The sequence below is a fragment of the Nerophis lumbriciformis genome, linkage group LG05 (assembly GCF_033978685.3).
Source record: "Nerophis lumbriciformis linkage group LG05, RoL_Nlum_v2.1, whole genome shotgun sequence".
NCBI lineage: Eukaryota > Metazoa > Chordata > Actinopteri > Syngnathiformes > Syngnathidae > Nerophis > Nerophis lumbriciformis.
Genome location: NC_084552.2, coordinates 4,380,479 through 4,405,916, shown reverse-complemented (window position 1 = coordinate 4,405,916; position 25,438 = coordinate 4,380,479). Strand labels below are relative to the sequence as shown.

Below are 25,438 nucleotides of genomic sequence, written 5' to 3'. Positions count from 1 at the left end.
CTCCAGTACTATGGAATGCCCTCCCGGTAACAATTAGAGATGCTACCTCAGTAGAAGCATTTAAGTCCCATCTTAAAACTCATTTGTATACTCTAGCCTTTAAATAGCCCCCCTGTTGGACCAGTTGATCTGCCGTTTCTTTTCTTTTCTCCTCTGCTCCCCTTTTCCTTGAGGGGGGGGGGGCACAGGTCCGGTGGCCATGGATGAAGTGCTGGCTGTCCAGAGTCGGGACCCGGGGTGGACCGCTCGCCTGTGCATCGGCTGGGAACATCTCTACGCTGATGACCCGTCTCCGCTCGGGATGGTGTCCTGCTGGCCCCACTATGGACTGGACTCTTACTATTATGTTGGATCCACTATGGACTGGACTCTCACAATATTATGTCAGACCCACTCGACATCCATTGCTTTCGGTCTCCCCTAGAGGGGGGGGGTTACCCACATATGCGGTCCTCTCCAAGGTTTCTCATAGTCATTCACATCGACGTCCCACTGGGGTGAGTTTTTCCTTGCCCGTATGTGGGCTTTGTACCGAGGATGTCGTTGTGGCTTGTGCAGCCCTTTGAGACACTTGTGATTTAGGGCTATATAAATAAAGATTGATTGATTGATTGATTGATAATACAAAAAAGGGATTTTTAGAAATGTTGGCCAACTGAAAAGTATGAAAATGAAAAATATGAGCATGTACAATACTCAATACTTGGTTGGAGCTCCTTTTGCCTCAATTACTGCGTTAATGCGGCGTGGCATGGAGTCGATGAGTTTCTGGCACTGCTCAGGTGTTATGAGAGCCCAGGTTGCTCTGATAGTGGCCTTCAACTCTTCTGCGTTTTTGGGTCTGGCATTCTGCATCTTCCTTTTCACAATACCCCACAGATTTTCTATGGGGCTAAGGTCAGGGGAGTTGGCGGGCCAATTTAGAACAGAAATACCATGGTCTGTAAACCAGGCACGGGTAGATTTTGCGCTGTGTGCAGGCGCCAAGTCCTGTTGGAACTTGAAATCTCCATCTCCATAGAGCAGGTCAGCAGCAGGAAGCATGAAGTGCTCTAAAACTTGCTGGTAGACGGCTGCGTTGACCCTGGATCTCAGGAAACAGAGTGGACCGACACCAGCAGATGACATGGCACCCCAAACCATCACCCAACCATGCAAATTTCGCATTTCCTTTGGAAATCGAGGTCCCAGAGTCTGGAGGAAGACAGGAGAGGCACAGGATCCACGTTGCCTGAAGTCTAGTGTAAAGTTTCCACCATCAGTGATGGTTTGGGGTGCCATGTCATCTGCTGGTGTCGGTCCATGAAGTGCTCTAAAACTTGCTGGTAGACGGCTGCGTTGACCCTGGATCTCAGGAAACAGAGTGGACCGACACCAGCAGATGACATGGCACCCCAAACCATCACTGATGGTGGAAACTTTACACTAGACTTCAGGCAACGTGGATCCTGTGCCTCTCCTGTCTTCCTCCAGACTCTGGGACCTCGATTTCCAAAGGAAATGCAAAATTTGCATGGTTGGGTGATGGTTTGGGGTGCCATGTCATCTGCTGGTGTCGGTCCACTCTGTTTCCTGAGATCCAGGGTCAACGCAGCCGTCTACCAGCAAGTTTTAGAGCACTTCATGCTTCCTGCTGCTGACCTGCTCTATGGAGATGGAGATTTCAAGTTCCAACAGGACTTGGCGCCTGCACACAGCGCAAAATCTACCCGTGCCTGGTTTACGGACCATGGTATTTCTGTTCTAAATTGGCCCGCCAACTCCCCTGACCTTAGCCCCATAGAAAATCTGTGGGGTATTGTGAACAGGAAGATGCAGAATGCCAGACCCAAAAACGCAGAAGAGTTGAAGGCCACTATCAGAGCAACCTGGGCTCTCATAACACCTGAGCAGTGCCAGAAACTCATCGACTCCATGCCACGCCGCATTAACGCAGTAATTGAGGAAAAGGAGCTCCAACCAAGTATTGAGTATTGTACATGCTCATATTTTTCATTTTCATACTTTTCAGTTGGCCAACATTTCTAAAAATCCCTTTTTTGTATTAGCCTTAAGTAATATTCTAATTTTGTGACACACGGAATTTTGGATTTTCATTTGTTGCCACTTCAAATCATCAAAATTAAATGAAATAAACATTTGAATGCATCAGTCTGTGTGCAATGAATAAATATAATGTACAAGTTACACCTTTTGAATGCAATTACTGAAATAAATCAAGCTTTTCAAAATATTCTAATTTACTGGCTTTTACCTGTATATTGCGCTCTACTACGGTATCGAGCACTATTTTTTGGATAACCTTATTAAGACATATATATATATATATATATATATATATATATATATATATATATATATATATATATATATATATATATATATATATATATCATGTAGAATGGTGTAGTAATGGGGACTCACTATGAAAGTCACAGCAATTACAATACACAATGCAAACTTACACTTTGATACACTGAAACCTAAATGATATTTACACTACATCCTGCTAAAGATACAGGATAGACACGCACACACGCACACACAAACACACAAACACACACAGAGCAGGCAGGAGCACAAACCTGGAAGGACAAGGACTGATTGGACCAAGACTGGACAAAGACGAGTGTGTGTGTGAAGATGACTCAAAATGAACGCTTACCTTTTCCAATACGCATCCATTTATATATGTCATGTCATGACTTGATAAGTAGTGGTGCCCACACCTTTTTCTACTCGGGGGCTTACTGTTGCTAGGATACCAGAAACAGATTTCTGCCTCCTAATATCAATTTATAATCTCTCCATTATTATGATAGCTGTTGACATTAGTTTTTTCTTCTTGATTGGTCATTACTAATATTGATAATATATTGTACCTTTTATGCAAAATATACTTTGATGTTATTCATCTATTATAGCGTTGTTCAATTTTTTTTTCCAGTAAGGGCCACACACTGAAAAATCAAAGAATGCAAAACTAATACAATACATAGGCTATTGCTAATATTTATCTCTCTCTCTCCCTCTCTCTACTCAGGTCTATCAGTCAATATAAAGTAAAAACAAATATATAATAAAAAAATATAATATGCATATTTATTAATGTTATATGCTTTTTTTTGAAAAAAAAAAAAAAAAAAAAAGCCCTGTTTTATATGGCAAAAACATAAAATATGCAACATTTTGCCTCCAAAAAATTAAAAGTGGAACATTTGATGTGAACTAATTGGAGCCAGAAATAGGTCAACAATTTATTAACATTGTATACATTTTTTTGAACAATGACAGATTTTTTAAATCTGGGGAATCCAAAAGGGCTCCATTTGTAAAAGTGTCAAAAATAAGTTTTTTTTTTTTTTAATTTTTTTACTTTCAACATTTAAGTCCCTAGGTCAACTTCTAATCCATCTGTTGATTATAACTTTTTATTAATTGTTTGTGGGTTTTTTTTTTGTTTTGTTTTGTTGTTGTTTGCTTCGTGCCCATTTTTGTCAAATAAAACTTAATTATTTCCATGGCAAACACAAAAAATATGAAGTGAAGTGAAGTGAATTATATTTATATAGCGCTTTTCTCCAGTGACTCAAAGCACTTTTACATAGTGAAACCCAATATGCTTTTTTTTGTAAAAAAAAAAAAATAAATAAAAAAAAAAAGCCCTGTTTTATATGGCAAAAACATAAAATATGCAACATTTTGCCTCCAAAAAATTAAAAGTGCAACATTTGATGTGAACTAATTGGAGCCAGAAATAGGTCAACAATTTAATTAAATGTTATCAAATTTTTTGAACAATGACAGTTTTTTTTTAAATCTGGGGGATCCAAAAGGGCTCCATTCGTAAAAGTGTCAAAAATAAGTTGTCATTTTTTTTTATTTAATTTTTTTACTTTCAACATTTAAGTCCCTAGGTCAACTTCTAATCCATCTGTCGATTATAACTTTTTATTAATTTTTTATTTTTTATTTTTTTTTTGTTTCGTTTTGTTGTTGTTTGCTTTTTGCCCATTTTTGTCAAATAAAACTTAATTATTTCCAAGGCAAACACACAAAATATGAAGTGAAGTGAATTATATTTATATAGCGCTTTTCTCCAGTGACTCAAAGCACTTTTACATATATCTAAGTTACATTTAAACCAGTGTGGGTGGCACTGGGAGCAGGTGGGTAAAGTGTCTTGCCCAAGGACACAACGGCAGTGACGAGGATGGCGGAAGCGGGGATCGAACCCGGAACCCTCAAGTTGCTGGCACGGCCACTCTACCAACCGAGCTGTACCACAATAGTTTGCCCCAAAAAAGGTGGAATATTTGACGTGAACTAATTGGGAGTCTTAAAACAATTCTATAATGTATAACAACATTGATTTTGATTCATTATTATATTTTGGGCAATGACAACTTTAAGGGGGGGGAAAAAAAACAGCCTGCATGGCAGATTTGTGTTTATTATTAGAGACATTTTATTTGTTTAGGTAACACTTTAGTATGGGGAATATATTCACCATTAATTAGTGCTTAATAACATGCAAATTAGTAACATATTGGCTATTAATTAGTCATTATTAAGTACTTATTAATGCCTTCTTTTGCATGGCCTTATTAACTAAGAGTCAGAATTATTGCGTATTAGTAACCCTAGCCCTAACCCTAACCCTAACCCTTATACGTTCCCCTAGTGCAGTGTTTTTCAACCACTGTGCCGCAGCACACTAGTGTACCGTGAGATATTGTTTGGTGTGCCGTGGGAGATTATGTAATTTCACCTAATTGGGTTAAAAATATTTTTTGCAAACCAGTAATTATAATCCGTAAATGTGCCGTTGTTGAGTGTCTGTACTGTCTAGAGCTCGGCAGAGTAACCGTGTAATACTCTTCCTTACCAGTAGGTGGCAGCAGGTAGCTAATTGCGAACGACGACAATGGTAAAAATGTGTCTAATGCTTAAACCAAAAATAAACCAAAGGCGAGTGCCGCTAAGAAAAGGCATTGAAGCTTAGGGAAGGCTATGCAAAAATAAAACTGCACTGGCTGCAAAGTAAACAAAAACAAAATGCTGGACGACAGCAAAGACTTACAGCGTGTGGAGCAGACGGCGTCCACAAAGTACATCCGTAAATGACATGACAATCAACAACAAAATAGGAGCGTAAGACAAGAACTAAAACACTACACACAGGAAAAGCCAAAAAAAAAAACTCCAAATAAGTCAGTGTGAGAGTAACCGTGTAATACTCTTCCTTACCAGTAGGTGGCAGCAGGTAGCTAATTGCGAACGACGACAATGGTAAAAATGGGTCTAATGCTTAAACCAAAAATAAACAAAAGGCGAGTGCCGCTAAGAAAAGGCATTGAAGCTTAGGGAAGGCTATGCAAAAATAAAACTGCACTGGCTGCAAAGTAAACAAAAACAAAATGCTGGACGACAGCAAAGACTTACAGCGTGTGGAGCAGACGACCACAAAGTACATCCGTAAATTACATGACAATCAACAACAAAATAGGAGAGTAAGACAACAACTAAAACACTACACACAGGAAAAGCCAAAAAAAAAAACTCCAAATAAGTCAGTGTGAGAGTAACCGTGTAATACTCTTCCTTACCAGTAGGTGGCAGCAGGTAGCTAATTGCTTTGTAGATGTCGGGAACGACGACAATGGTAAAAATGTGTCTAATGCTTAAACCAAAAATAAACCAAAGGCGAGTGCCGCTAAGAAAAGGCATTGAAGCTTAGGGAAGGCTATGCAAAACTACAACTGAACTGGCTGCAAAGTAAACAAAAACAAAATCCTGGACGACAGCAAAGACTTACAGCGTGTGGAGCAGACGGCGTCCACAAAGTACATCCGTAAATGACATGACAATCAACAACAAAATAGGAGCGTAAGACAAGAACTAAAACACTACACACAGGAAAAGCCAAAAAAAAAAACTCCAAATAAGTCACAGTGTGAGAGTACACCTACTTTGAGACAAGAGCTATAGAGATGCATGCTTGGTTATGGTTGGAATTGCGAGAACAACTTTTTATCGTCAATATCGGCTGCCGGGTTTCATTTTTTTGATGTTTTCTGCTGGTGGTGATTTTTTTCAATGAAAAAAATGTGCCTCGGCTCAGAAAAGGTTGAAAAACACTGCCCTAGAGTCCAAATAACTCTAAATTAAGCCTTTGTTACTTAGAATATGTTACCCCATACTAAAGTGTTACTGTTTGCTCTTTTATTCCATTTTTGGACACCCCTGATCTGTTATCTCCTCACCTGAGAAGAGTACGTTTAATGTACAAAACCCCGTTTCCATATGAGTTGGGAAATTGTGTTAGATGTAAATATAAACGGAATACAATGATTTGCAAATCATTTTCAACCCATATTCAGTTGAATATGCTACAAAGACAACATATTTGATGTTCAAACTGATCCACTTTGTCAAAAAATGCGTGAGCAAATTCTTGAACAGTTTAAGAACAACCTTTCTCAACCAGCTATTGCAAGGAATTTAGGGATTTCACCATCTACGCTCCGTAATATCATCAAAGGGTTCAGAGAATCTGGAGAAATCACTGCACGTAAGCAGCTAAGCCCGTGACCTTGGATCCCTCAGGCTGTACTGCATCAACAAGCGACATCGGTGTGTAAAGGATATCACCACATGGGCTCAGGAACACTTCAGAAACCCACTGTCAGTAACTACAGTTGGTCGCTACATCTGTAAGTGCAAGTTAAAACTCTCCTATGCAAGGCGGAAACCGTTTATCAACAACACCCAGAAACGCCGTCGGCTTCGCTGGGCCTGAGCTCATCTAAGATGGACTGATGCAAAGTGGAAAAGTGTTCTGTGGTCTGACGAGTCCACATTTCAAATTGTTTTTGGAAACCGTGGACGTCAAAGAGGAAAAGAACCATCCGGATTGTTATAGGCGCAAAGTTGAAAAGCCAGCATCTGTGATGGTATGGGGGTGTATTAGTGCCCAAGACATGGGTAACTTACACATCTGTGAAGGCGCCATTAATGCTGAAAGGTACATACAGGTTTTGGAGCAACATATGTTGCCATCCAAGCAACGTTGTCATGGACGCCCCTGCTTATTTCAGCAAGACAATGCCCAAGCCACATGTTACATCAACGTGGCTTCATAGTACTAGACTGGCCTGCCTGTAGTCCAGACCTGTCTCCCATTGAAAATGTGTGGCGCATTATGAAGCCTAAAATACCACAACGGAGACCCCCGGACTGTTGAACAACTTAAGCTGTACATCAAGCAAGAATGGGAAAGAATTCCACCTGAGAAGCTTCAAAAAATGTGTCTCCTCAGTTCCCAAACGTTTACTGAGTGTTGTTAAAAGGAAAGGCCATGTAACACAGTGGTGAACATGCCCTTTCCCAACTACTTTGGCACGTGTTGCAGCCATGAAATTCTAAGTTAATTTTTATTTGCCAAAAAAAGTTTATGAGTTTGAACATCAAATTGTTACGGCGCACGCGCACGCGCAGTCTGACTCTCCCTCCTCTGCGAGAACACTTGGAGGCTCCTGGAAACGCCGCGCGCGTCCCCGCCCTGCAGCAGCCACCAGCTGCAATCACTCACCGGCAATCTACACTCCTGGGTCTGATGAGGACAAGCTCAATAAAGGACCAGTGGACCCAAGGATCGGGGCGGGAACTTAGTTTTCTCATGGTGTACCTGTTTATCTTCAGTTGCCCTGGATTTTGACTGCCTCCTTCGTTTCCTTGACTCCTCGCTTGCCCCTGGACTTTGACGCCTCTCTCTCGCCCCGGATCACCTGCCTGCCCCATGGACTGCCTCGTTTGCTCTCTTCAACACTTGGTAACACACTTCAGCTAACTACACACATAGTCTTACACCACACACTCTTGTATTCTAGTTCACACTTCATTTCCTTAGTTCAGTAGTATTGTTTATTATTATTTATATATATATATATATTGACTATATATATAATAAATAATTGTATATATTGCCCCCTGGTGTCTGTTTGCCGTCACCTCCCCTTAGTCTATACACAACACAAATATCTTGTCTTTGTAGTGCATTCAATTGAATATGGGTTGAAAATGATTTGCAAATCATTGTATTCCGTTTATATTTACATCTAACACAATTTCCCAACTCATATGGAAACGGGGTTTGTATGTTAAAAAAAAAAGAAAAAAAAAAAGAGGCTTTGCTACACATCCTAAACAAGGGAGTTACTGTTATGTGTTCTCAGCGAGGCTTACTCAAACTGTTGAACAAATGGTACCTTAAAAAACAACCCATTTGCGCCCTCTAGTGGAAGAAAAAAGGCCCCAACATGCTTTTCCATGTCCTGTTTTGGTGAAACTCACATGCTGTTGAAGAGCTCCCTGTATGTTTCGTCTCCCTTGCCGTCAGACATCAGGCTGTCCAGTTTGTCGATCAGCTTGGCCTCCACCTACGTCAAACACAAATAAGCCTTCCGAGCCACAGAAAGAGCTCCGTTGCTGTCCCGTTGCAGGCGAGGCGGTGGCTCACCTGCTTGAAGTTGCCGCTGCGTCTCTGCTCCCAGTCCATCATGTCGTGGAAGATGGGGATCATCACATTCCTCAGGTCGGGCTGCGGCACCAGGGTCACCTCCAGGAAGGGGCCGATCATCGCCGGGATGAAGTTCAACTTGTGCTCCCCTGGAGGAGAATCCTTGTTATTGTGTGAATGCTTCAAAGCATTCACACAATAACAATATGCTTTTCTACACCAAAATACATCTATTTATTCAACTTCTTCAACTTCTTCTTCTCCAGATTTCGGCGCGCTCGACCTTCCACATTTCTCACCCGAGTCAAACCGTTCCAACTTCAAACTGTTCAAACTTCCACCATTTCCACATTTTTCAACCGATTCAAACCATTCCACCTTCAACACATTCCACCATCCTGGAAATTTAAATTACCTTCTTTCCAAGTAAAAAAAAAAATCCAGAATTTTCCAGAATTCCTGGTTTTCCAAAGCCCTATTTCCACCCTTATTTCTGGCGACTACTCCTTCCACATTTTTCAACGCATTTTAACCGTTCCAACGTCAAAATATTCCTCTTAATCAGGACAAAAAATGAAGTTGCTTTTTGAACTGGAAAAATTCCCGGTTTTCCCGAAATTTTCAGGAATTCCAACATGTTACTACTTCAACATTTCTCGACCGGTTTGAAAAATTCAAACACCAACCATTTCAACTCATGCAGAGTTGAAATTAAATTTACCATTTTCAAAAAAATTCCCACTATTCCGAAAATTTCCAAATTTTGGGGAAATTCCCATTGAAATCATATGCTCCACATATGGTATTCTACACCAACAATAAATAAATTTATTTTTCAAACTTCCACCATTTCCACATTTTTCAACCGATTCAAACCATTCCACCTTCAACACATTCCACCATCCTGGAAATTTAAATTACCTTTTTTCCAAGTTAAAAAAAAATGCCAGAATTTTCCAGAATTCCTGGTTTTCCAAAGCCCTGTTTCCACCCTTTTTTCTGGCGACTACTCCTTCCACATTTTTCAACGCATTTCAACCGTTCCACCGTCAAAACATTCCTCTTAATTAGGACAAAAAATGAAGTTGCTTTTTGAACTGGAAAAATTCCCGGTTTTCCCGAAATTTTCAGGAATTCCAACTTGTTACTACTTCAACATTTCTCGACCGGTTTGAAAAATTCAAACACCAACCATTTCAACTCATGCAGAGTTGAAATTAAATTTACCATTTTCAAAAAAATTCCCACCATTCCGAAAATTCCCAAATTTTGGGGAAATTCCCATTGAAATCATATGCTCCACATATGGTATTCTACACCAACAATTAATCTATTTATTCAACTTCTTCTTCTCCAGATTTCGGCGCGCTCTACCTTCCACATTTTTCACCCGATTCAAACTGTTCAGCCTATTCGGGAATCGCGGGCTTTACCTTGACAAAATTCCAAAAATTCCCCATATTTCCCAGAATTCCAGGTTTTCAGGGACATTTTTCCCATTCAAAATGAATTGGCCATTTTTCAAACTTCCACCATTTCCACATTTTTCAACCGATTCAAACCATTCCACCTTCAACACATTCCACCATCTTGGAAATTTAAATTATCTTTTTTTCCAAGTGAAAAAAAATCCAGAATTTCCCAGAATTCTTGTTTTTCCAAAGCCCTATTCCCACCCTTTTTTCTGGCGACTACTCCTTCCACATTTTTCAACGCATTTTAACAGTTCCACCGTCAAAAAAACAGAGTTGTTTTTTGAACTGGAAAAATTCCCAGTTTTTCCCTGAAATGTTCAGGAATTCCATAATACCATTTCTCAATTCAACATGTTACTAGTTCAACATTTCTCGACCGGTTTGAAAAATTCAAACACCGACCATTTCAACTCATGCAGACCATTTAATTTACCATTTTCCAAAAAATTCCCACTATTCCGAAAATTCCCAAATTTTGGGGAAATTCCCATTGAAATCATATGCTCCACGTATGGTTTCCTACACCAACAATTAATCTATTTTTTCAACTTCTTCAACTTCTTCTTCTCCAGATTTTGGCGCGCTCGACCTTCCACATTTTTCACCCAATTCAAACCGTTCCATCTTCAAACTGTTCAACCTATTTGGGAATCACGGGCTTTCCCTTGACAAAATTCCAAAAATTCCCAGATTTCCCAGAATTCCAGGTTTTCCGGGACATTTTTCAAACTTCTACCATTTCCACATTTTTCAACCGATTCAAACCATTCCACCTTCAACACATTCCACTACCCTGGAAATTTAAACTACCCTTTTTCCAAGTTCAAAAAAATTCTCGAATTTCCCAGAATTCTTGTTTTTCCAAAGCCCTATTTCCACCCTTTTTTCTGGCGACTACTCCTTCCACATTTTTCAACGCATTTCAACCGTTCCACCGTCAAAATATTCCTCCGAATCAGGACAAAAAACAAAGCTGTATTTTGAACTGGAAAAATTCACAGTTTTTCCCTGAAATGTTCAGGAATTCCATAATACCATTTCTCAATTAAACATGTTACTACTTCAACATTTCTCGGCCGGTTTGAAAAATTCAAACACCGACCATTTCAACTCATGCAGACCATTTAATTCACCATTTAAAAAAAAAATCCCACTATTCCAAAAATTCCCAAATTTTGGGGAAATTCCCATTGAAATCATATGCTCCACGTATGGTTTTCTACACCAACAATTAATCTATTTATTCAACTTCTTCAACTTCTTCTTCTCCAGATTTCGGCGCGCTCGACCTTCCACATTTTTCACCCGAGTCAAACCGTTCCAACTTCAAACTGTTCAGCCTATTCGGAAATCGCAGGCTTTCCCCTTGACATAATTACAAAAATTCCCAGAATTCCAGGTTTTCCGGGACATTTTTCCCATTCAAAATGAATTGGCCGTTTTTCAAACTTCCACCATTTCCACATTTTTCAACCGATTCAAACCATTCCACCTTCAACACATTCCACCATCCTGGAAATTTAAATTACCTTTTTTCAAAGTTAAAAAACAATTCCAGAATTTTCCAGAATTCCTGGTTTTCCAAAGCCCTATTTCCACCCTTTTTTCTGGCGACTACTCCTTCCACATTTTTCAACGCATTTTAACCGTTCCACCGTCAAAACATTCCTCTTAATCAGGACAAAAAATGAAGTTGCTTTTTGAACTGGAAAAATTCCCGGTTTTCCCGAAATTTTCAGGAATTGCAACATGTTACTACTTCAACAATTCTCGACCGGTTTGAAAAATTCAAACACCGACCATTTCAACTCATGCAGACCATTTAATTTACCATTTTCCCAAAAATTCCCACTATTCCGAAAATTCCCAAATTTTGGGGAAATTCCCATTGAAATCATATGCTCCACATATGGTATTCTACACCAACAATTAATCTATTTATTCAACTTCTTCTTCTCCAGATTTCGGCGCGCTCGACCTTCCACATTTTTCACCCGAGTCAAACCGTTCCAACTTCAAACTGTTCAGCCTATTCGGAAATCGCAGGCTTTCCCCTTGACATAATTCCAAAAATTCCCAGAATTCCAGGTTTTCCGGGACATTTTTCCCATTCAAAATGAATTGGCCGTTTTTCAAACTTCCACCATTTCCACATTTTTCAACCGATTCAAACCATTCCACCTTCAACACATTCCACCATCCTGGAAATTTAAATTACCTTTTTTCCAAGTTAGAAAAAATTCCAGAATTTTCCAGAATTCCTGGTTTTCCAAAGCCCTGTTTCCACCCTTTTTTCTGGCGACTACTCCTTCCACATTTTTCAACGCATTTTAACCGTTCCACCGTCAAAACATTCCTCTTAATCAGGACAAAAAATTAAGTTGCTTTTTGAACTGGAAAAATTCCCGGTTTTTCCGAAATTTTCAGGAATTCCAACATGTTACTAATTCAACATTTCTCGACCGGTTTGAAAAATTCAAACACCAACCATTTCAACTCATGCAGACCATTTAATTGACCATTTTCAAAAAAATTCCCACTATTCCGAAAATTCCCAAATTTTGGGGAAATTCCCATTGAAATCATATGCTCCACGTATGGTTTTCTACACCAACAATTAATCTATTTATTCAACTTCTTCAACTTCTTCTTCTCCAGATTTTGGCGCACTCTACCTTCCACATTTTTCACCCGATTCAAACCGTTCCATCTTCAAACTGTTCAACCTATTTGGGAATCACGAGCTTTTCCTTGACAAAATTCCAAAAATTCCCAGATTTCCCAGAATTCCAGGTTTTCCGGGACATTTTTCAAACTTCTACCATTTCCACATTTTTCAACCGATTCAAACCATTCCACCTTCAACACATTCCACTACCCTGGAAATTTAAACTACCCTTTTTCCAAGTTCAAAAAAATTCCTGAATTTCCCAGAATTCCTGGTTTTCCAAAGCCCTGTTTCCACCCTTTTTTCTGGCGACTACTCCTTCCACATTTTTCAACGCATTTTAACAGTTCCACCGTCAAAAAAACAGAGTTGTTTTTTGAACTGGAAAAATTCCCAGTTTTTCCCTGAAATGTTCAGGAATTCCATAATACCATTTCTCAATTCAACATGTTACTAGTTCAACATTTCTCGACCGGTTTGAAAAATTCAAACACCGACCATTTCAACTCATGCAGACCATTTAATTTACCATTTTCCAAAAAATTCCCACTATTCCGAAAATTCCCAAATTTTGGGGAAATTCCCATTGAAATCATATGCTCCACGTATGGTTTCCTACACCAACAATTAATCTATTTTTTCAACTTCTTCAACTTCTTCTTCTCCAGATTTTGGCGCGCTCGACCTTCCACATTTTTCACCCAATTCAAACCGTTCCATCTTCAAACTGTTCAACCTATTTGGGAATCACGGGCTTTTCCTTGACAAAATTCCAAAAATTCCCAGATTTCCCAGAATTCCAGGTTTTCCGGGACATTTTTCAAACTTCTACCATTTCCACATTTTTCAACCGATTCAAACCATTCCACCTTCAACACATTCCACTATCCTGGAAATTTAAACTACCCTTTTTCCAAGTTCAAAAAAATTCCCAAATTTCCCAGAATTCTTGTTTTTCCAAAGCCCTATTTCCACCCTTTTTTCTGGCGACTACTCCCTCCACATTTTTCAACGCATTTCAACCGTTCCACCGTCAAAATATTCCTCCTAATCAGGACAAAAAACAAAGTTTTTTGAACTGGAAAAATTCACAGTTTTTCCCTGAAATGTTCAGGAATTCCATAATACCATTTTTTTCAATTCAACATGTTACTACTTCAACATTTCTCGACCGGTTTGAAAAATTCAAACATGCAGACCATTTAATTTACCATTTTCAAAAAAATTCCCACTATTCCGAAAATTCCCAAATTTTGGGGAAATTCCCATTGAAATCATATGCTCCACGTATGGTTTTCTACACCAACAATTAATCTATTTATTCAACTTCTTCAACTTCTTCTTCTCCAGATTTCGGCGCGCTCTACCTTCCACATTTTTCACCCGATTCAAACCGTTCCAACTTAAAACTGTCCAGCCTATTCGGAAATCGCAGGCTTTCCCCTTGACATAATTCCAAAAATTCCCAGAATTCCAGGTTTTCCGGGACATTTTTCCCCATTCAAAATGAATTGGCCATTTTTCAAACTTCCACCATTTCCACATTTTTCAACCGATTCAAACCATTCCACCTTCAACACATTCCACCATCCTGGAAATTTAAATTACCTTTTTTCCAAGTTAAAAAAAAAATCCAGAATTTTCCAGAATTCCTGGTTTTCCAAAGCCCTGTTTCCACCCTTTTTTCTGGCAACTACTCCTTCCACATTTTTCAACGCATTTTAACCGTTCCACCGTCAAAACATTCCTCTTAATCAGGACAAAAAATGAAGTTGCTTTTTGAACTGGAAAAATTCCCGGTTTTCCCGAAATTTTCAGAAATTCCATAATACCATTTCTCAATTCAACATGTTACTACTTCAACATTTCTCGACCGGTTTGAAAAATTCAAACACCAACCATTTCAACTCATGCAGACCATTTAATTGACCATTTTCCAAAAAATTCCCACTATTCTGAAAATTCCCAAATTTTGGGGAAATTCCCATTGAAATCATATGCTCCACATATGGTATTCTACACCAACAATTAATCTATTTATTCAACTTCTTCAACTTCTTCTTCTCCAGATTTCGGCGCGCTCTACCTTCCACATTTTTCACCCGATTCAAACCGTTCCAACTTCAAACTGTTCAGCCTATTCGGAAATCGCAGGCTTTCCCCTTGACATAATTCCAAAAATTCCCAGAATTCCAGGTTTTCCGGGACATTTTTCCCATTCAAAATGAATTGGCCGTTTTTCAAACTTCCACCATTTCCACATTTTTCAACCGATTCAAACCATTCCACCTTCAACACATTCCACCATCCTGGAAATTTAAATTACCTTTTTTCCAAGTGAAAAAAAAATCCAGAATTTCCCAGAATTCTTGTTTTTCCAAAGCCCTATTCCCACCCTTTTTTCTGGCGACTACTCCTTCCACATTTTTCAACGCATTTTAACCGTTCCACCGTCAAAAAAACAAAGTTGTTTTTTGAACTGGAAAAATTCCCAGTTTTTCCCTGAAATGTTCAGGAATTCCATAATACCATTTCTCAATTCAACATGTTACTACTTCAACATTTCTCGACCGGTTTGAAAAATTCAAACACCGACCATTTCAACTCATGCAGACCATTTAATTTACCATTTTCAAAAAAATTCCCACTATTCCGAAAATTCCCAAATTTTGGGGAAATTCCCATTGAAATCATATGCTCTACATATGGTATTCTACACCAACAATTAATCTATTTATTCAACTTCTTCAACTTCTTCTTCTCCAGATTTCGGCGCGCTCGACCTTCCACATTTTTCACCCGATTCAAACTGTTCCATCTTCAAACTGTTCAACCTATTTGGGAATCACGAGCTTTTCCTTGACAAAATTCCAAAAATTCCCAGATTTCCCAGAATTCCAGGTTTTCCGGGACATTTTTCAAACTTCTACCATTTCCACATTTTTCAACCGATTCAAACCATTCCACCTTCAACACATTCCACTATCCTGGAAATTTAAACTACCCTTTTTCCAAGTTCAAAAAAATTCCTGAATTTCCCAGAATTCTTGTTTTTCCAAAGCCCTATTTCCACCCTTTTTTCTGGCGACTACTCCTTCCACATTTTTCAACCCATTTCAACCGTTCCACCGTCAAAATATTCCTCCTAATCAGGACAAAAAACAAAGTTGTTTTTTGAACTGGAAAAATTCCCAGTTTTCCCGAAATTTTCAGGAATTACAACTTGTTACTACTTCAACATTTCTCGACCGGTTTGAAAAATTCAAACACCGACCATTTCAACTCATGCAGACCATTTAATTTACCATTTTCCCAAAAATTCCCACTATTCCGAAAATTCCCAAATTTTGGGGAAATTCCCATTGAAATCATATGCTCCACATATGGTTTTCTACACCAACAATTAATCTATTTATTCAACTTCTTCTCCAGATTTCGGCGCGCTCTACCTTCCACATTTTTCACCCGAGTCAAACCGTTCCAACTTCAAACTGTTCAGCCTATTCAGGAATCGCGGGCTTTCCCTTGACAAAATTCCAAAAATTCCCAGAATTCCAGGTTTTCCGGGACATTTTTCCCATTCAAAATGAATTGGCCATTTTTCAAACTTCCACCATTTCCACATTTTTCAACTGATTCAAACCATTCCGAAATTCCAAAAATTCCCATATTTCCCAGAATTCCAGGTTTTCCGGGACATTTTTCCCATTTAAAATGAAATGGCCATTTTTCAAACTTCCACCATTTCCACATTTTTCAACCGATTGTGTGCTCTACTTCAACAATTTTTAAAAAATTCCAGGATTTCAGTTTAACTTCAGCATTGGAGCATTCACACAGAATTCCTTCAGGATTTGTTTCATCTCGTTGTGTGAATGCTCCACATATGCTTTTCTACACCAACAATTAATCTATTTATTCAACTTCTTCTTCTCCAGATTTCGGCGCGCTCGACCTTCCACATTTTTCACCCGAGTCAAACCGTTCCAACTTCAAACTGTTCAGCCTATTCGGAAATCGCAGGCTTTCCCCTTGACATAATTCCAAAAATTCCCAGAATTCCAGGTTTTCCGGGACATTTTCCCATTCAAAATGAATTGGCCATTTTTCAAACTTCCACCATTTCCACATTTTTCAACTGATTCAAACCATTCAAAAATTCAAAAAATTCCCATATTTCCCAGAATTCCAGGTTTTCCGGGACATTTTTCCCATTTATAATGAAATGGCCATTTTTCAAACTTCCACCATTTCCACATTTTTCAACCGATTGTGTGCTCTACTTCAACAATTTTAAAAAAATTCCAGGATTTCAGTTTAACTTCAGCATTGGAGCATTCACACAGAATTCCTTCAGGATTTGTTTCATCTCGTTGTGTGAATGCTCCACATATGCTTTTCTACACCAACAATTAATCTATTTATTCAACTTCTTCTTCTCCAGATTTCGGCGCGCTCGACCTTCCACATTTTTCACCCGATTCAAACCGTTCCAACTTCAAACTGTTCAGCCTATTCGGGAATCGCAGGCTTTCCCTTGACATAATTCCAAAAATTCCCAGAATTCCAGGTTTTCCCGGACATTTTTCCCATTCAAAATGAATTGGCCATTTTTCAAACTTCCACCATTTCCACATTTTTCAACTGATTCAAACCATTCAAAAATTCAAAAAATTCCCATATTTCCCAGAATTCCAGGTTTTCCGGGACATTTTTCCCATTTATAATGAAATGGCCATTTTTCAAACTTCCACCATTTCCACATTTTTCAACCGATTGTGTGCTCTACTTCAACAATTTTTAAAAAATTCCAGGATTTCAGTTTAACTTCAGCATTGGAGCATTCACACAGAATTCCTTCAGGATTTGTTTCATCTCGTTGTGTGAATGCTCCACATATGCTTTTCTACACCAACAATTAATCTATTTATTCAACTTCTTCAACTTCTTCTTTTCCAGATTTCGGCGCGCTCTACCTTCCACATTTCTCACCCGAGTCAAACCGTTCCAACTTCAAACTGTTCAGCCTATTCGTTAATCGCAGGCTTTCCCCTTGACATAATTCCAAAAATTCCCAGAATTCCAGGTTTTCCGGGACATTTTTCCCATTCAAAATGAATTGGCCGTTTTTCAAACTTCCACCATTTCCACATTTTTCAACTGATTCAAAAATTCAAAAAATTCCCATATTTCCCAGAATTCCAGGTTTTCCGGGACATTTTTCCCATTTAAAATGAAATGGACATTTTTCAAACTTCCACCATTTCCACATTTTTCAACCGATTGTGTGCTCTACTTCAACAATTTTTTAAAAAATTCCAGGATTTCAGTTTAACTTCAGCATTGGAGCATTCACACAGAATTCCTTCAGGATTTGTTTCATCTCGTTGTGTGAATGCTCCACATATGCTTTTCTACACCAACAATTAATCTATTTATTCAACTTCTTCTTCTCCAGATTTCGGCGCGCTCGACCTTCCACATTTTTCACCCGAGTCAAACCGTTCCAAATTCAAACTGTTCAGCCTATTCGGGAATCGCAGGCTTTCCCTTGACATAATTCCAAAAATTCCCAGAATTCCAGGTTTTCCGGGACATTTTTCCCATTCAAAATGAATTGGCCATTTTTCAAACTTCCACCATTTCCACATTTTTCAACCGATTCAAACCATTCCACCTTCAACACATTCCACCATCCTGGAAATTTAAATTACCTTTTTTCCAAGTGAAAAAAAAATCCAGAATTTCCCAGAATTCTTGTTTTTCTAAAGCCCTATTCCCACCCTTTTTTCTGGCGACTACTCCTTCCACATTTTTCAACGCATTTTAACCGTTCCACCGTCAAAACATTCCTCTTAATCAGGACAAAAAACTAAGTTGCTTTTTGAACTCGAAAAATTCCCAGTTTTTCCCTGAAATGTTCAGGAATTCGATAATACCATTTCTCAATTCAACATGTTACTACTTCAACATTTCTCGACCAGTTTGAAAAATTCAAACACCGACCATTTCAACTCATGCAGACCATTTTATTTACCATTTTCCAAAAAATTCCCACTATTCTAAAAATTCCCAAATTTTGGGGAAATTCCCATTGAAATCATATGCTCCACGTATGGTTTTCTACACCAACAATTAATCTATTTATTCAACTTCTTCTTCTCCAGATTTCGGCGCACTCGACCTTCCACATTTTTCACCCGAGTCAAACCGTTCCAACTTCAAACTGTTCAGCCTATTCGGAAATCGCAGGCTTTCCCCTTGACATAATTCCAAAAATTCCCAGAATTCCAGGTTTTCCGGGACATTTTTCCCATTCAAAATGAATTGGCAATTTTTCAAACTTCCACCATTTCCACATTTTTCAACCAATTCAAACCATTCCACCTTCAACACATTCCAATATCCTGGAAATTTAAATTACCTTTTTTCCAAGTTAAAAAAAAAATCCAGAATTATCCAGAATTCCTGGTTTTCCAAAGCCCTATTTCCACCCTTTTTTCTGGCGACTACTCCTTCCACATTTTTCAACGCATTTTAACCGTTCCACCGTCAAAACATTCCTCTTAATCAGGACAAAAAATTAAGTTGCTTTTTGAACTGGAAAAATTCCCGGTTTTTCCGAAATTTTCAGGAATTCCAACATGTTACTAATTCAACATTTCTCGACCGGTTTGAAAAATTCAAACACCGACCATTTCAACTCATGCAGACCATTTAATTTACCATTTTCCCAAAAATTCCCACTATTCCGAAAATTCCCAAATTTTGGGGAAATTCCCATTGAAATCATATGCTCCACATATGATATTCTACACCAACAGTTAATCTATTTATTCAACTTCTTCTTCTCCAGATTTTGGTGTGCTCTACCTTCCACATTTTTCACCCGATTCAAACCGTTCCAACTTCAAACTGTTCAGCCTATTCAGGAACCGCGGGCTTTCCCTTGACAAAATTCCAAAAAATCCCAGATTTCCCAGAATTCCAGGTTTTCCGGGACATTTTTCCCATTCAAAATGAATTGGCCACTTTTCAAACTTCCACCATTTCCACATTTTTCAACCGATTCAAATCATTCCACCTTCAACACAATTTTAAACTACCTTGTGTCCAAGTTCAAAACAATTCCAGAATTTTCCAGAATTCCTGGTTTTCCAAAGCCCTATTTCCACCCTTTTTTCTGGCGACTACTCCTTCCACATTTTTCAACGCATTTTAACCGTTCCACGTCAAAACATTCCTCCTAATCAGGACAAAAAACGAAGTTGCTTTTTGAACTGGAAAAATTCCCGGTTTTCCCGAAATTTTCAGGAATTCCATAATACCCTTTCTCAATTCAACATGTTACTACTTCAACATTTCTCGACCTGTTTGAAAAATTCAAACACCAACCATTTCAACTCATGCAGACCATTTAATTTACCATTTTCAAAAAATTCCCAAATTTTGGGGAAATTCCCATTGAAATCATATGCTCTATGGTTTTCTACACCAACAATTAATCTATTTATTCAACTTCTTCAACTTCTTCTTCTCCAGATTTTGGCACGCTCTACCTTCCACATTTTTCACCCGATTCAAACCGTTCCAACTTCAAACTGTTCAGCCTATTCGAGAATCGCGGGCTTTTCCTTAACAAAATTCCCAGATTTCCAGGTTTTCCAGGACATTCTTCCCATTCAAAATGAATTGGCCATTTTTTCAAACTTCCACCATTTCCACATTTTTCAACCGATTCAAACCATTCTACTTTCAACACAATTTAAACTACCTTGTGTCCAAGTTCAAAACAATTCCAGAATTTTCCAGAATTCCTGGTTTTCCAAAGTCCTATTTCCACCCTTTTTTCTGGCGACTACTCCTTCCACATTTTTCAACGCATTTCAACCATTCCACCATCAAAACATTCCTCCTAATCAGGACAAAAAACAAAGTTGTTTTTTGAACTGGAAAAATTCCCGGATTTTTCCCTGAAATATTCAGGAATTCCGTAAAACCATTTCTCAATTCAACATGTTACTACTTCGACATTTATCGACCGATTTGAAAAATTCCAACACCAACGATTTCAACTCATTCAGACCATTTAATTTACCATTTTCAAAAAAAATCCCACGTTTCCCGAAATTCCTAAATTTTTGGGAAATTCCCATTGAAATCAATGGGACATTTTTCAAAGTTCCACAACTCCCACATTTTTCATCTGATTCAAACTGTTCCAACTTCAAAATATTCAGCCTGTTTGGGAATTGCGTGTTTTACTTTAACAATTTAAAAAAATAATTCCAGGATTTCAGTTCAACTTCAGCATTGGAGCATTCACAAGCAATTCCTTCAGGAATGGCCTCATCTAGCTACATATATAGAATGCACCCCGAGGACGGACTCACCTAAATTCTGCCACATGCTGAAGATCTCGCAGCCCATCATCACCCTCATATCTCCATACCTGCAGAGCAGAAGAACATGCTAGCAATGACACAGTGACAGTTCAGTCGCCAGAATTTTACCGTTTAAAAAAAATTATATATATATAAAAAAAAAGTAATTTACCATAAAAAATGTCAATGGAAAAAAAGGATACAGCGCTGAAATGCTGGCGACTAAGTTGCCAGGTTTTACCTTTAAAAAAATAATAATAATAAAGATTAATTTACTGTAACATTGTTTTTTACAGCTTATTGCTGCAAATCAGAGGTGTCAAACAATTTTTTATTGAGGGCTACATTACAACTATGGCTGCCCTCAGAGATCACATTGAATCATATAACGGGCCACTTAAATGATGCGGAGGACCACATTTAATGCCGTGACGGGCCACATTAATGATGTGGAGGACCACATTGAATGACACAAGGGGCCGCAATAAAAAAAGATGTGGAGGACCACATTGAATGACACAAAGGGCCATTTTAAAAGATGTGTATGACCACGTTGAATGACGTGGCAGGCCACAATAAAAGATGTGGAGGACCACATTAAATGATGTGGCGGACCACATCAAATGATGTGGAGGACCACATTGAATACCGTGACGGGCCACAATAAATGATGCGGAGGACCACATTGAATGCCGTGAGGGGCCCAAAAAAATGATGCGGAGGACCACATTGAATGACACAAGGGGCCACATTAAATAATGCAAAGGACTACATTGAATGCCGTGACGGGTCACATTAAATGATGCGGAGGACCACATTGAATGCCGCGAGGGGCCAAAATAAATGATGCGGAGGACCACATTGAATGCCGTGACGGGCCACATTAATGATGTGGAGGACCACATTGAATGACACAAGGGGCCACAATAAATGATGCAAAGGACCACATTGAATGCCGTGGCGGGCCACATTAATGATGTGGAGGACCACATTGAATGACACAAGGGGCCACATTAATGATGTGGAGGACCACATTGAATGCCGTGACGGACCACATTAATGATGTGGAGGACCACATTGAATGACACAAGGGGCCACAATAAATGATGCAAAGGACCACATTGAATGCCGTGGCGGGCCACTTTAATGATGTGGAGGACCACATTGAATGACACAAGGGGCCACATTAATGATGTGGAGGACCACATTGAATGCCGTGACGGACCACATTGAATACCATGACGGGCCACAATAATGATGCGGAGGACCACATTGAATGCTGTGACGGGCCACCATAAATGATGTGGAGGACCACATTGAATGCCGTGACGGGCCACTTAAATGATGTGGAAAACCACATTGAATGACACAAGGGGCCACATTAATGACGTGGAGGACCACATTGAATGCCGTGACGGGCCACAGTCATGATGTGGAGGACCACATTGAATACTGTGACGGGCCACATTAATGATGTGGAGGACCACATTGAATGACACAAGGGGCCACAATAAATGATGCAAAGGACTACATTGAATGCCGTGACGGGTCACATTAAATGATGCGGAGGACCACATTGAATGCCGCGAGGGGCCAAAATAAATGATGCGGAGGACCACATTGAATGCCGTGACGGGCCACATTAATGATGTGGAGGACCACATTGAATGACACAAGGGGCCACAATAAATGATGCAAAGGACCACATTGAATGCCGTGGCGGGCCACATTAATGATGTGGAGGACCACATTGAATGACACAAGGGGCCACATTAATGATGTGGAGGACCACATTGAATGCCGTGACGGACCACATTAATGATGTGGAGGACCACATTGAATGACACAAGGGGCCACAATAAATGATGCAAAGGACCACATTGAATGCCGTGGCGGGCCACATTAATGATGTGGAGGACCACATTGAATGACACAAGGGGCCACATTAATGATGTGGAGGACCACATTGAATGCCGTGACGGGCCACATTAATGATGCGGAGGACCACATTGAATACCATGACGGGCCACAATAATGATGCGGAGGACCACATTGAATGCTGTGACGGGCCACAATAAATGATGTGGAGGACCACATTGAATGCCGTGACGGGCCACTTAAATGATGTGGAAAACCACATTGAATGACACAAGGGGCCACATTAATGACGTGGAGGACCACATTGAATGCCGTGACGGGCCACAGTCATGATGTGGAGGACCACATTGAATACTGTGACGGGCCACGTTAATGATGTGGAGGAACACATTGAATGACACAAGGGGCCACATTAATGATGTGGAGGACCACATTGAATGACACAAGGGGCCACATTAATGATGAGGAGGGCCACATTAATGATGTGGAGGACCACATTGAATGACACAAGGGACCACATTGAATGCCGTGACGGGCCACTTAAATGATGTGGAAAACCACATTGAATGACACAAGGGGCCACTTTAAATGATGCGGAGGACCACATTGAATGACACAAGGGGCCACATTAATGATGCGGAGGACCACATTGAATACCGTGACGGGCCACTTTAATGATGTGGAAGACCACATTGAATGACACAAGGGGCCACATTAATGATGTGGAGGACCACATTGAATGACACAAGGGGCCACATTAATGATGTGGAGGACCACATTGAATGCCGTGACGGACCACATTGAATACCATGACGGGCCACAATAATGATGCGGAGGACCACATTGAATGCTGTGACGGGCCACCATAAATGATGTGGAGGACCACATTGAATGCCGTGACGGGCCACTTAAATGATGTGGAAAACCACATTGAATGACACAAGGGGCCACATTAATGACGTGGAGGACCACATTGAATGCCGTGACGGGCCACAGTCATGATGTGGAGGACCACATTGAATACCGTGACGGGCCACATTAATGATGTGGAGGAACACATTGAATGACACAAGGGGCCACATTAATGATGTGGAGGACCACATTGAATGACACAAGGGGCCACTTTAATGATGAGGAGGACCACATTAAATGCCGTGACGGGCCACATTAATGATGTGGAGGACCACATTGAATGACACAAGGGACCACATTGAATGCCGTGACGGGCCACTTAAATGATGTGGAAAACCACATTGAATGACACAAGGGGCCACATTAATGACGTGGAGGACCACATTGAATGCCGTGACGGGCCACAGTCATGATGTGGAGGACCACATTGAATACCGTGACGGGCCACATTAATGATGTGGAGGAACACATTGAATGACACAAGGGGCCACATTAATGATGTGGAGGACCACATTGAATGACACAAGGGGCCACTTTAATGATGAGGAGGACCACATTAAATGCCGTGACGGGCCACATTAATGATGTGGAGGACCACATTGAATGACACAAGGGACCACATTGAATGCCGTGACGGGCCACTTAAATGATGTGGAAAACCACATTGAATGACACAAGGGGCCACATTAATGACGTGGAGGACCACATTGAATGCCGTGACGGGCCACGATAATGATGTGGAGGACCACATTGAATACCGTGACGGGCCACATTAATGATGTGGAGGAACACATTGAATGACATAAGGGGCCACATTAATGATGTGGAGGACCACATTGAATGACACAAGGGGCCACATTAATGATGAGGAGGGCCACATTAATGATGTGGAGGACCACATTGAATGACACAAGGGACCACATTGAATGCCGTGACGGGCCACTTAAATGATGTGGAAAACCACATTGAATGACACAAGGGGCCACTTTAAATGATGCGGAGGACCACATTGAATGACACAAGGGGCCACATTAATGATGTGGAGGACCACATTGAATGCCGTGACGGGCCACATTAATGATGTAGAGGATCACCTTGAATGACACAAGGGGCCACAATAAAAGATGTGGAGGACCACGTTGAATTAAGTGGCAGGCCACAACAAAAGATGTTGAGGACCACGTTAATGATGTGGCAGACCACGTCAAATGATGTGGAGGACCACATTGAATACCGTGACGGGCCACATTAAATGAAGCGGAAGACCACATTAAATGCCGTGAGGGGCCAAAATAAATGATGCGGAGGACCACATTGAATGCCGTGGCGGGCCACATTAATGATGTGGAGGACCACATTGAATGACACAAGGGGCCACAATAAATGATGCAAAGGACCACATTGAATGCCGTGACGGGTCACGTTAAATGATGCGGAGGACCACATTGAATGCCGTGACGGGCCACATTAAATGATGCGGAGGACCACATTGAATGACACAAGGGGCCACATAATGACGTGGAGGACCACATTGAATACCGTGACGGGCCACATTAATGATGTGGAGGACCACATTGAATACCGTGACAGGCCACATTAA

At 40.0% G+C, this 25,438-nt stretch overlaps 1 protein-coding gene across 3 annotated transcripts in view; it reads right to left on the bottom strand.

Moving 5' to 3' along the window:
* The window catches only part of dock4b (dedicator of cytokinesis 4b), a 470,089-nt gene that overhangs the window by 119,354 nt on the left and 325,297 nt on the right, over positions 1-25,438 (bottom strand). For all 3 annotated transcript variants that reach the window (XM_061961401.1, XM_061961402.1, XM_061961403.1), the window contains exons 30-32: positions 21,058-21,116; positions 8,522-8,670; positions 8,356-8,441 (exon numbers count right to left, since the gene is read on the bottom strand). In XM_061961401.1, the coding sequence (XP_061817385.1) occupies positions 8,356-8,441; positions 8,522-8,670; positions 21,058-21,116 (294 nt within the window). The remainder of the gene's footprint in view (positions 1-8,355; positions 8,442-8,521; positions 8,671-21,057; positions 21,117-25,438) is intronic.